The 12,777-nt window shown below is 40.9% G+C and overlaps 1 protein-coding gene across 1 annotated transcript in view; it reads left to right on the forward strand.

Annotated features, from left to right (window-relative positions):
- The window catches only part of TTBK1 (tau tubulin kinase 1), a 90,300-nt gene that overhangs the window by 34,019 nt on the left and 43,504 nt on the right, over nt 1–12,777 (forward strand). The window contains exons 7-9 of the mRNA XM_009894837.1: nt 9,900–9,965; nt 11,499–11,591; nt 12,308–12,433. Coding sequence (XP_009893139.1) covers nt 9,900–9,965; nt 11,499–11,591; nt 12,308–12,433 — 285 coding nt within the window. The remainder of the gene's footprint in view (nt 1–9,899; nt 9,966–11,498; nt 11,592–12,307; nt 12,434–12,777) is intronic.

Below are 12,777 nucleotides of genomic sequence, written 5' to 3' on the forward strand. Positions count from 1 at the left end.
TAAAATACTATAAAGTCTTGAGAAGTGAATGAGAGCGCCTCTGTTCCCTTTGGTTACACAGGAACAAGATATGCAGTGAAAGAGGTGATAAATTTAAACAAATAAAGGGATGTGTTTATTCATGAGGCACCACTTGCTGCCACAGGTAGTAAGTGTGCATTGGGAACAGTAATACAGCACGTGCGTGCAGGTCAGAGACTGGTCTAAATAGCAGCCATGGGACAGAGTGTGCTGCGGTAAAGGTAGGGGCCAGCTATAGAAAATTGGGGGGGGAGGGGTGTATTTGGAATGGCAGGTGAAATTCTATGTAGATAAAAGGTGATGCTCGTGTTGTGTGTTGGGGTGGGGGGAGAACAGTTCTAATTTCGCATGTATGATTGTGGCCTCTGAGCTGATGGGTATCACTGATAAGCGACACCTTGCTGTTGCGGAATAAGCTTCATGAAAACATGGGTTTGATACTCAACAGCTTTCAAGAAGGGAAAGGAATTCAGCACAAATCAGAGATCACTGTTTTGACCGTTGATGAGATGGGGATGTCTTTTCAGAGTTCTCATAGCGTACCTGAGAGAAAACTTTAGACCGATCTTAGGCAGACTGAGTATCTGTTGGCCTTGTTCGTGCCAAGAGCCTTTCTCTTTGTGTTGGTCATAGTGATGCTAGCAGCAGTTGTGGATACAGGTCATCTCTGCCATCTACTCTTAAAAGAGCTTGCTTTAGGGTCCTTTACTTTTTAACCCCTCTCTGAGATTTTTGCAGTGGCTTCACTTTGTGGTTGCATGCGGGCAAACTAGCCCAGCAGCAGGAAAACAGGTAAATATAAAATCTGTTTAGAAACATTTAAAAAAATAAGGTAAAAGAAAGAATTGTTGTTCTCTTCCATATCAGTGGTCTTCTTGCAGAACCTTTGCACCCTGGTTTTGCTTTGTTGGAGAAGAAAATTGGGAAATATAAGTACCCTGGGGGCAGTGTTGTCTTGGACCAATCTAACCTTTGGCCAGGCTACTGATATATAGGAAGCAGTATTTCTTTCCCTTTCCCTAAAGCGATCCCATTACCTCATCCAAGGCCGCTATCCTTGTTTTTCAAGCTTATGTTCTGCACCCTCCCAAACCCCACAATACCATTTTCTCCAGGGGATCTTCACAGGATTTGTGCTATTGTATTTAGTGGCAAGGAAGCATAGTTTGTTTTTTTTAATATGGTTATGCCGATGTGTTATATACTTTGTTATCAGCACAAGGGATCCCATCCACGTGGGTTTAAAGTGGGCAGTAGTTTAAGCCGTGTGTTTCTCAGTCATGGAAGGCGTGGAGATCTGCTTAAGAGATGGCTTATGGAGGGTATCTGTTAGTTCAGCTCTAGTTAATAAGGCTGTCAGATGCAGAGAGTACTGATCTGAGAAACAAGTCTAGTTTTCTCTTTGTGATCTCCGCCCCCCATTACAAAGTTCGTTTTGGGGTGAATCCCAAGACCTCCTGTAACATATTTGGTATTACAGGATGCAGAGGGCTTTTTTACGGATTTAACTATTATTTCCTCTAGATGCAACCTTCTGCCATGGTTCAGATAGAGATATGAGCATTTTTATTTGCTATGATGCCCTGGTTGTACAACCCACTTTTGCCATGCAGCAGTATAAGGAGTCGGTGTTGATGGACATCTTAAAACAACAGAGCTAAGCAACTGGGGAATGAATTGAAGAGTTTTATTTTATGAAGAGTTTTATGAATTGTTTTATTTTAAATTTGTGGAAGTATCTGTTATAGAAAGCACACAAGTTAAAATTTTCATCTTGCATTAATTTTTATAGCAGAGAGCAGGACAAGTAGAACGTGTTTGACATGGAAAACTAAGGCAGAGCAGAAAATTGGAACTTGGAGGGGAAAATAGACATAAATGTTGTTATCTAGATAATATGATGAACAGCATATGCTTGTATAGTGGAGGTGTTCTGAGTCATGAAGGTCTTCTGTGCTAATGTAGGTCAGGTTTTGGACAATAACTCCTTGACCATTACTGGTCTTTGTTCAGGTCTGCTAGTTTTGTCACTGACGTGCAGTACAGAAAGCATTACGCTTTTCCTCAGTCTGTGTCACCTTGCCTTCAGAAACATCAGAGCCCTGTGGCTCCACAAATATGAATCGAAAGTGGTCAGGGGTTTAGCAGCTTGGTCTTAATTATTTATTTGAAAATAGAGGAGAGGCTGTGTTTTTCCTGGAGTCTGTCTCCCGTTGCAGGATCTGCCGCTGGGCTGTTATGCTCAGCAAGCATTTTTTTAGCTTAGTCAGCTGCAGCCCATTGATTAGATCTCGGTCTCCTCGTGGCTCAGACTGCACTGCAGTAGTTTGCAGTGCCTTGCTGAAGATAACTGTGCATGTGCGAGGGCGGTTCTGTGAGTCAGTGGGCAGAAAGAAGATGTTGTAGGCAGGACAGTGCATAGCCTGTTTAGACGAGCATGATGAAGGCTGCAGAAATGTGTCAGCTAATTGAGAAAAAGGTATTTATTTTCTAAATGTCTGCTCATAGTGTTAAAAATAAACTTTGCTGCAGTGAACAAGATATTAGAACAGGAGACTATGGTATGTTTTTCTACTAAGTGGTTTTCCCTCCACTGGAAAATGAGCTGTAAAATAACACAAAGGATGTTAACTCCTACATCCTAAGACCCCAAATATTCAAACATAGAAGCCCAGAAGCTTTTATATTTACTTTGTACTTGAAATATATGAAAAGTTGTAATGTTATATAGGAGATGAACATTTTGCAGTAGAATAAACAGATTTGTGGAGCTGTAATACTCGGAGTACTATATTAGCTTAGGAAGGGATATAAGTTTTGTCTTGAACTTTGTATTGTAAAAAGGTAATTGGAGAAAAGGCTGAAAGCACAGCATAGTCGCATTGCTTCAGACAGAGGTTGGGAAAAGGAAGAAAAATGGACCTATGTCTTTAAAAAGTATTGCACATCTACTGTATTATAAAAATGCCGTTTCTGTGGGAATGAGCTTGTTATAAAACAGATCATTGTGAAAATTACCTAAAGGTTCTTGTTACTTTCATTGTTGGATTAGCAAATTTGGACTTGAGATTGGAGTTCATGCTCTGGTTTAAAACATTGCAACTACAGAATGCTAGTGCAGTTGAAACTAAATGTATGAAAAGCACACTAGCTGGTGGATTTGAAAATCTATTAGTGAGCAGGAACTCTTGTATCTTGTTATAACTAGCTGTTTCTCTGCATTCCTCCCCTGGAAGCCCTGGTTCAGTGAGGATAACCTCAGATCATCTACATCAGGTTGTTGGTGGTTTTATTTTATGTAGCAGCTCTCTGGTAAGAGCTCTTGTGCTACAGGGGTGAGGGAGAAAGGAAGGACAACTCAAGCTCAAATCCCGTATGTGCCTGCAGGGAACTGAGATCCCATTTTCCATTTCCGAGTACCTTTACTGCCAAGCTGCAGGGGGGGATACGGTGCGTCTGAGTGTGTCATTCCTTCTGGTCAATGCTGTTCCACCTGAAGCTCTGATTATTCTTCCCGCTGGACTACAGAGAGAGAAACAGAAAACCATTGCTGTGTCCAGTGGTGAGGGAACAGGGGCTTCACTCCCTGGGCAAGTGCATGTTGAGTTGGATTGCAGGTCAAGTCTCCCCTCGATCAGGTAAGTGCGTTTGCTGCCAGGTTACAGAGTGCCCATCATATACTTTCTCTTGGTAATAAATATTCAATTATTCTGTGCAAAAGGGATCCTTTCCAACATGGATGTTCTTAGACTTGCATCTCAAAGCACCCTGTGGCTTAGGGGTGAGGATGTACTCTGGAAGGAGGGAGGTGCAGTGTTCATGTCTGTCCAAGGAGTGGAGAGATTTGAATTTAGCTCTGCTGCATCTCAGGGATTGCCACAACTGTCTTTTGTCGTCTTCCTTTTGGTTGTAAAGGACCGTCTTCTCCATCTGACTCCAGGAAAGCATTATGAGCTGTAAATCCCAAATGAGACGTGACTAACCCTCTACAACACACTCCAAAACATTTCAATTTCAGTGCTTCTCCTGCTCTGTGTTACAGCACATGAAAAATTTATTTTTCTTACTTAGCACTCCCCATGTTTTCTGTGGGGACATTCTGTGCTACTTGTTCCCTTATGGGACCATGCATGCAAGAAACAAGTGCGGCTCTGAGGCCAAAATTCTCTTGTTAAAAAATCAAACAATAATTGAATAATAGGATTACAGCTGGAATAAGCTTTTGTTAAAAATGCTCATTCTTAGCCCTGTTTCTAATGTGAGAAAGGCATCCTCAACTCCAGCACAAGTTCTGGTGCAGGAATTGCTTGATGAGAATTGAGGAATTGCTGGCGCACGCTATTCAGAAAGACAAAATTATTACCTTGGTCTTTTCTGATGTTAAAATCTAATGGAAATTTTGAATTACCCTAAAGTAAAGAAGGAAAGATAGCATTTTAACTCATCTCCTCTGCATCTTTTGCTTTGGAAAGAATAGTAGGAAGCTATTTAGTAGCTTTCTCAAAATTAAATTTTGTGCAAAATCTACGCAATTCTTAGGACTTGCACATTTTTAGGGAAGAGGAATACTGAGGCTCAAATAAGAAACTCCATTGGGTTGATTGCTTTTGATTAGTTGATTTCTGTTGGAATAAGTATCTTTCAGCTGAGGTCTCTCCTCAGTTTATATATATATATATATATATACACATATATATGATATTTATATATATAATATATTATAATATTAGCTCTTCCCTCTGATCAGGGTGGCCCTCGTGTTTCCATACTATGCAATTCACATCTTAAGATACAGTGGCTGGTTACATGACCCAAAAGCAGCACTGACTTTCATTCCAACAACTATGCTGCATCCCACCACAGACAGTGGAGACCCCACTGTCTCTGGGTGAAGCACTGCAGAGTCATCAAGGAAGGGGGAGATGAAGTTGGCAGCAGTGAAGCCTGTAAAGTTGGCAAGCCAGTGATTGTCTGGAGATTGCTGGTGAGAAAGCAAGGTGGTGGGTGCAGAAACAAGCCAAATATCTTGGTGGGAACCCGTGACAATTCAAATGGAGAAGGGGACATCACTTCATTTTTAGAACTTATTCACTAATGTTAGAACTTGCTCTGGGGGAAAAGGGCAAGAGATGAGAAAACCAGCAGGGAGATTTGCTCTATCAGATCAGTTTGACTGGGGGAGGAAGGGAGGTGTAGGTATCAGATAATTTTAGGGAGTGGAGTCACGGTAGAACCATACAACTGACCTGTGGTTAGGCTGTGTGCATCTCTGCTCTCAACTTTGTTTTTTATGTTATTAAGTGTGATATGTGAGCAGGGGGAAGTTAGTCTCTAGAGGGACCCCTCTCACCACTTTACAGAGCACTCACAAACCACACAGGCTCACTCAATGCTTTGTGTCGAAATGAAACTAAATACAGCGTGGGCCAACAGCCCTGGGAAGGATGCTCGGAGATGGCAACAGCTAAACAAGAGACCCAGGTTTCTGGAGGGATACAATATGAAATTGTTTTTTAATTCATTTCTGTTTAATTTTTTTCTCATTTTGTTGTTTTTTATCATGTTTTTCTTTGGGTTTCTCTCTGTTTTACAGTTCTTTTGGGCTCTTCTTTTGAGGCTGTGTTTGATGCGTTGGCTTCCCATCCGCTGCTCGTAACCATCTCTGCTATGAGTTGTGAGTGAGCCATCACCATGCTTCTGGGTTTTCATTTTGTTTTGTGCTTTTGTTATATATGGAAGTCCGAATTACACCTGGTTTTCTTTTTTCCCTCATGATATCTGATCGTGACAGCTACCTAAATGTGATGCAGAGGCCTAGAACACTTGGGATTCTGCCTGAGGGCCTGGCAGACATTTGGGTGGTGCCAGAGACTGTGATTTTGTCACTTCTGTAATTTCAGAGGCAAGGGGAGGGGAGTTTTCTCATCTTACATTTTTGGCTCCAGCTTCCTGTATTCATTTCTGACTCCCCATTGGGATAAAATATGCTGCTGTCATTAATGAATCTACAAAGTGCTGCTGTTTAATTTAGCAAGTCAAAACGCATGTAAGAGATGCAGAATTTGTCTCCACAGGAGAGGTGGAGATGCATATCGCTGCATCTCCCCCATAAGCGTAACTGATGGAAGCAGGAGATTCCTAGAAGTCAGAGATACTTCCTTTTGGTTCAGTTATAGCTTCCTTTCACTTTTCCTTCTTATCACAACTCTTCCAACAAGTCATTTCAATCCAAGATATATCTCCAAATGCTTCCCATGATCTGTGGCATTTCCTCTCTCCCCTTACCATCTTCTCTTCAATCTGCGCTAACTTTCTTTTCATTTTCTTACTGCTGGAAATCCTTTTCCCGTTTCCAGGAGAGGTGGGTTAATGATCCTAGATGACAACAGGTCTGCCAGGGGCAAAGGTGGTGGATCTCATGAGTTGTTCACACAGGCTGCCAGAAAGCTGGGGAGGAACCAGCGGTCATGTTCCATGAGAGCACCACAGGCGTAAGACCAGCAGGAAGAAAGCACTGGCATCCAAATATAAGTTTTTAGGAAGAAGACAGAAACTGGGACATTCAAAATATCAATCTAGGGACCAGTGAGGCAAGAGGAAAAATTTTAATCTCTATGTATGAATGTGGTGTAAGGAGCAGGGATTCAGTGAAATGAGGAAATACGAGCACCTCTGAAATAAAGGAAACATATACAGGAAAGACAGACTTCATGTGAATCATAAAGGAGACACTGTTGGCACTTAAAATACAAATGATCATGAGTGTTTGAACTGGAGAATGATGAAAAGCTGATGGGTGCAAAAGAGCAGTTTGGAACAATGCATCTACTTCGTACAGGATTTTGTTACCTCATCCTTGTCTTTGTGAGGTAGTGTACATTGCTAATATATTGAAAGGAACACAGAGTATAATTTTTGCTCTGTGGTAGTGATCTAACACGTTCTCCCAAGCTAAAACTCATTTTAAACCAATCTTATAACACAATGCAATATACTTCATATCTCTGTCATCTCCCTGACAGCTCTGTGTAATAAATTACTTTAGCTTTGTGCTAGACACAATCTGAATGCAGGAAGAGATATACTTTATCCTGAGTAACATTTTTGATAGTAATACTGATGTGGAAAAATTAAAAAATAAATCATGTATGGTTTAAAATTACATTTCAGCTTGATAGCTTATTACCTTTGTGTCATTTTGGGGATTCAAATCAGTTGGGTTATACATGATTCTGTAGTCCGAAGCTCCTAACTGTTACAATTTAGTTCTGTGTCAAATATGGACCGGTCTGGACAGCAAGGATGCTTTATCCAGGCTCTTTTCCACTGCTGGGCAACGCAGTGGTGGGGTGAAATTTGTTAACTGGAAGAAATGGAAGTGTGTAAAGAAATCATCTGGAAAATTAATGTTGATGAGTTCAGAAGAAAAGTCAATAACAGTTGGGTATACAGCATGTGCTACAATAAATGCTCAGGCAGGGACTGTTTGTTTGGATGCAAAACAAGGTCTCCCCACAGCCATGGAAATATTTGATTGCAGTGATTAGTGACGCAGTCAAAAGGCATGACTAATTGCCGTGTGACTGGCAGGGCAGTCAAATATGGTTAAAAGAGGTCAAACCTTTATGAGAAAAAGATGCCGTTAACAGTTAGCATCTGCGTATTTTGTTCAAAGCTCTAAATGTCCTGTCACAACAATTGCAAAGTCTTGCTCAGTTGCAGTGCTCTCCCTTTGCTGAGGTACCACATGAGAGGACGGGAGAGAGAGCCCTTTGGGTTCAGCTGCAGGACCAACTTGGGGAACTGTTTCATGTTGGCTGTGGGGCAAATGCACAGTTAAAAAGATGGGTGGGGTTTTGGTTGGCTTCTGAAAGAGAAGGGGAATACATTTGCGAACTGCCTAGAGTTGGTTTCAGAATAGATCTAACCAAAGGCTGCAAAGATAGCCTGTCTGCCAGAAATAGTAAGTATTGATCTAAAAAGATTTTCAGAGACATTGTCAACCATACTGAAACCAGCACATGTGGTACTTGGTTCAGTACATACATGGTTGATAACTGAAGACATTGAAGTAGGGAAGGAACATGAAAGACAAGCTCCCATGGACTGCAAACATTGAACAATGTTTGTTCTGAAAACATTATGGTTTACACACTAGAGTTGTTCCAATACACTAGGGTGGTTTTTTTTATGGCTCATTAAAAGTATCCAAACATGCTAGCTTCCACTCGTACGGAAAGAGAGGAATATCCTCTCACTTTAGAATGTGTAGAGGACATTTCGGTGATGGCCGATTCCAACAGATGTATTCCAGTGGCCAGTATCATGCTTTTCAGGAAATCACTTGAGTGAATTCACTGGAATTCTGAAAAATATTTTGCAGTCATTTGTCAGTGGGAATCCTAAATGTATGCTCCAGGAGGAATGAGGTAAATGGTCATGAATATAATATCTCGACTATTACCTGCTGCTAAATAAATAGCTTATAGCTTAAGCTCGTGTACTGCAAGATTAAATGCTGTATGAAGTGCATTGGCTATGCATATGGGTTCTCCTGGTGGAGTATTTGATTAACGTAAAGGAGTTATAAGACAGACTTGTGGCTTTTTTTGCTTGGAGTCACTGTAACTTAAGAGCTGCATTATACACCATTCAGGTGTGTGTTGGTGAACTTGTTAAAAAAATGTTTGAAGTTTTATTCTTTCTGAGAGTATTGAAATTCAGAGCAACTTCCCGGTACCTAAAAGGAAGCAACTGAATTGTATGTATTTAAACTGACAGAAAGGTGCCCTAGAATAAAACTCCAGAGTTTTAGGCTTAGTTCTGAAAGCACAGGCACAGCTGAAAGAACAAACATGAATCAGCTGGCCTAAGTGGGACAAGTTACCCAATTAGAGTTGTTGCTCAGATTTCTGCAGAAGTAGGATCTTAATTATGAGTATGTTTAGTTCTTTGCCCAAGCTTAGCTTTATTATGGAAGATGTCTCACCTGAACCTGGTTTTGCCACACAAATTTTGAAAGCACTGCTGTTAGCTCTGGTGCTTCTAGCTAAGCTGAAAGGATTTGGTGGATGTCATTATTTAAATGTATTTTTTTTCAGAACAATGACATCTTCAGTAAGTGAACTCACATGGTCTAATGTTCTTGTGGAGGCGGCAGTGGAAAGAGTTGGAAATGTTGCTCAGCCCCCAGAACAGGCAAAGCCTCCAGCTTGGAGGAATAGTCACAGGAGGACCGCTTTCTTCCCAAGGCCTCTGTATCAAGCCTTCGCTTCCCGAGGACATAAAGAACAAGAGAATCAGAGAAAGAGAAAATAAAGATGCATGGTTCAGGATATACTGGGAAGAATCTGGGAAAAAAGCAAGAACTCTGAAAGTCAGAGATTCTTACTTTGTTTGAGTCTTACAGAGGATGTTGACAAGCAGTGTCAGCAAACACCTATGGTCAGCTGCCCTGTGTCAGAGTAGGGGATCCCCGTTCTTGTCCTGACCAGGCTGCCCTCAGGCTTTGCTTAGCTCATGTTATTCATGACTCAGTTTTGCACTTGCACTTCTTTACTAGCTTTTCCCTTGACCTGGAGTTTAAAAAGGAAAATAAGATCTTGGATAAATTTCTTAGCTCTATGCCTAGACTATTACTCTTCTAACCTATCACTGTAACCACCTTGCCCTCTCCGTAAAATAAGCTTTTCTAGAAATGCAGAATTGGAGAATGCTGTCTGTTTAGCTGGCTGCTAGAGCAGATGAAGGCAGTAACAGCTTTGTGTCCCTTGGGCACATATGAAATAACAGTATAGATGGGAAGTTCTCATGTGTTAGCTGCACTGGGGATTTAGTAATCTGCTCTGTCTCTGAGATTTTCTGTTGTCTCCCTTCAGCCTCGCAATGTTGCTGGTTTTCGAGGAACGGTCCGCTACGCTTCGGTGAATGCACACAAAAACCGAGTGAGTATTTTTTGGTTATAAGGAGTTATCAGCAAGGTGATTTCTCCTTGGAAACCTGTTTTCAGGAGCAGAGGAGTAAGAGGCGTGAGTTCTGGTTTGTTACCTACAGAACTTAGTATATTAGATGAATTCCATTAGGTAGTCAAGGCTGTTGACTGTAAAATCAAAATTATGATTTAGTTAATGGATCCTCTCTAGTTGGCAGCCTCAATAATTGTAATTATTGCATTATCAGACACTTTTTAATAAAAAAAAAACCACCACACACTAAAGTGGAAATCGGGTTAGGTGCTAGGCTGCTTGCTACTAGTTTCTAGCAGAACTTGGCTGTGAATTACCAAGTTCCAGGTTCCCAAATCCATTCTCCACCTGGAATTTTTAATATTAACATCATGCTGTGAGGCAAAGAGCCACCTAGTGAAAGCTAGGTTTATCTTTCCCTGAAAAGGGCCATTATTTACATAGTGTCTGGCTTGTTTCATTCTAAATGCTTCCAGAAATCTCATCCAACGTTCTTCTCAAAACACTCGTTTGTCCTATTTCAGTAATGTTCCTTTGTAGACAGTGAACTAAGTCCTCTGGTTCTGCTGCTAAGTGCTTGCCAGATGGAAACTCTCAGCCCTCTTGCATTGCCTCCAGGTTTCTGGACTTATTTGGGATGAGTCTGTAGAATGACCTGTGACATATGAAGAAGTTTCAAGTTTTTTTTAGGGAAGGAAGTTATTGTCTGCAGAATGCGGAAAGTGTGATATGGGGAGGGCAGTTGAATGCCATCATGAATTCATACTATTTGCTGGCAAAGACTGAGAAACCTGAGGTACAATTTTTGGAAGAGCTGAATAGTGCCAGCAGTAGCTGGCATCAGCTGAAGGTATATTTAGACACAAAATTGCTGTATAATGCATGCTATTCTGAGAAATCATGTTCTAGACATTGGATGTTGAGCATCAAAAATGGCTTCATGTGCTTTGACAGTTTCAGCCTTAATCCCCATGTTTCAGTTTCCCATTTGCTAGACCAGGAGGAGAGTTATAAAATGAAATGTTATAAATCTGTAAATTGTTGTGGTGCTTGATGATGAGTGTTTTGCAAAAGTCCTTGACTAAATGCTGTCTTGTGAAAAGAGTTTGAATGATATTTAGCTTAAAAACAATAATAACAAAGACTTTCTACACACAGTTTGGGGGTTTTTCTTCTTAATCGAGGTTATTCCACATCCCATTAATAAATATTGCGCTCCTGTCTACTCAGTGAATAGAAAATTTGTGCTTTGTTGTATAGATAAAATCTTTCCTAATATATTCACAAAAAGGGGAAAAATGAGGTTATTCACGTGACTGTATTGACATTGCCAAGTTTAAGAAATGCTTGATTTTGCATCTTTAGTTTTTAATCTGGTTTCTTTAAGCATTAAACGGGAAGTATGACTTCTCTTCCTGCTTTTTAAAATGAGGTAGCTCATCTGGAGAGCACACCTGGACTACTGAGCAGCATGGAACTTTGCTCCTCAGTCTTCGTCTCTCTTTTCTCCAGGAGATGGGTAGACATGATGATCTGTGGTCCCTCTTTTACATGTTGGTGGAGTTTGCGGTTGGTCAGCTTCCATGGCGAAAGATCAAAGATAAGGTAGGAAACCTAATGTCTGTGCTTAAGATAGGGTGCTACATTTTTATTATTATGACTCTTATTATTCCTCCTGCCATTCTTTGCAGCTTTTTGCTGAAGTAAAGCCAGAGCCTGCTTTTCATCACATCTTGCTGCAAGATGCTAACCTGCTTTTGTGTGTTCTGACACACAGTGTGGAGCTTGTCTTACTTGGAGTAGCTAGACATTTTCTTATGCACATTGTTAATCATATTTGATCAATTGACTCTGAATTTATTCTTGCAGAGCAAACAAAAAACGTGTAAAGGCCGAGCTGTCCTTTTGACAAATAAACAGAGCCTTTGGAAAGGGGGTAGGATAATGCTTTGCCATGCCAAACAAGCCAAATGGGAATCGCAACTGAAAAGTTAAACAGAATAAAGATAACTGTTCATGTTGTCTTGGAAATACTTCGTGCTGGCGAATAAAATCACTGGAAAGAAATAGGTCACCTGTGCGGAAAGCTCTGCTAAAGGGACAGCTTCTGAAGAGTGTTTCTGATTCGGGATTCCCCTTTGACCTTTGCCTGCAGCGATCAACCTCACTTTGCTAGGACAAGTATGTGGACACTGCTGGGTCTAAGAAGAGGCTGTGTTCCAGGAAAGTTAAGACTAGATGGTATTCCAGGAATGATAAGACTGTAGGAATATGAAGCAATAGAAGAGATTCTTGGCTCTGAGATATTTTCTTTTTTCCAGGAGCAGGTTGGCATGATAAAAGAAAAGTATGAACACCGAATGCTGCTAAAACACATGCCTTCAGAGTTCCATCTTTTTCTGGATCATATTGCAAGCCTAGACTACTTCACCAAGCCAGACTATCAGGTAGGAGCCTTTCTTTGTTACCAATCTGATGCTTGGCACTCTGGATTGGTATTTGGATTTTCTATCATTTCCATGCACATGTTCATATCTGGCTGAGGAATACCTTTCCTAGGACCAGGAGAAAAAGGTTGGACTATACATTTCTTCAACATCTCAAAAGCTTTTTTTCTTCTCTTTCCACCACCCTGTCCAAAATAATCCTGTACTCCAGATCAGAAAGCTCTTCTCAAGCAACAGAGTGCTTCTAGCTTTCATTAAAACACAAAAGTTTTGAGATATTCCAGATGTGACAGGATTTTAGCAGAGCTTGCCAAAGTCTGCAAAGAGCCTATGACAACAGCTCA

This window comes from Charadrius vociferus, unplaced genomic scaffold (assembly GCF_000708025.1).
Source record: "Charadrius vociferus isolate BGI_N301 unplaced genomic scaffold, ASM70802v2 scaffold411, whole genome shotgun sequence".
Taxonomy (NCBI): Eukaryota; Metazoa; Chordata; class Aves; order Charadriiformes; family Charadriidae; genus Charadrius; species Charadrius vociferus.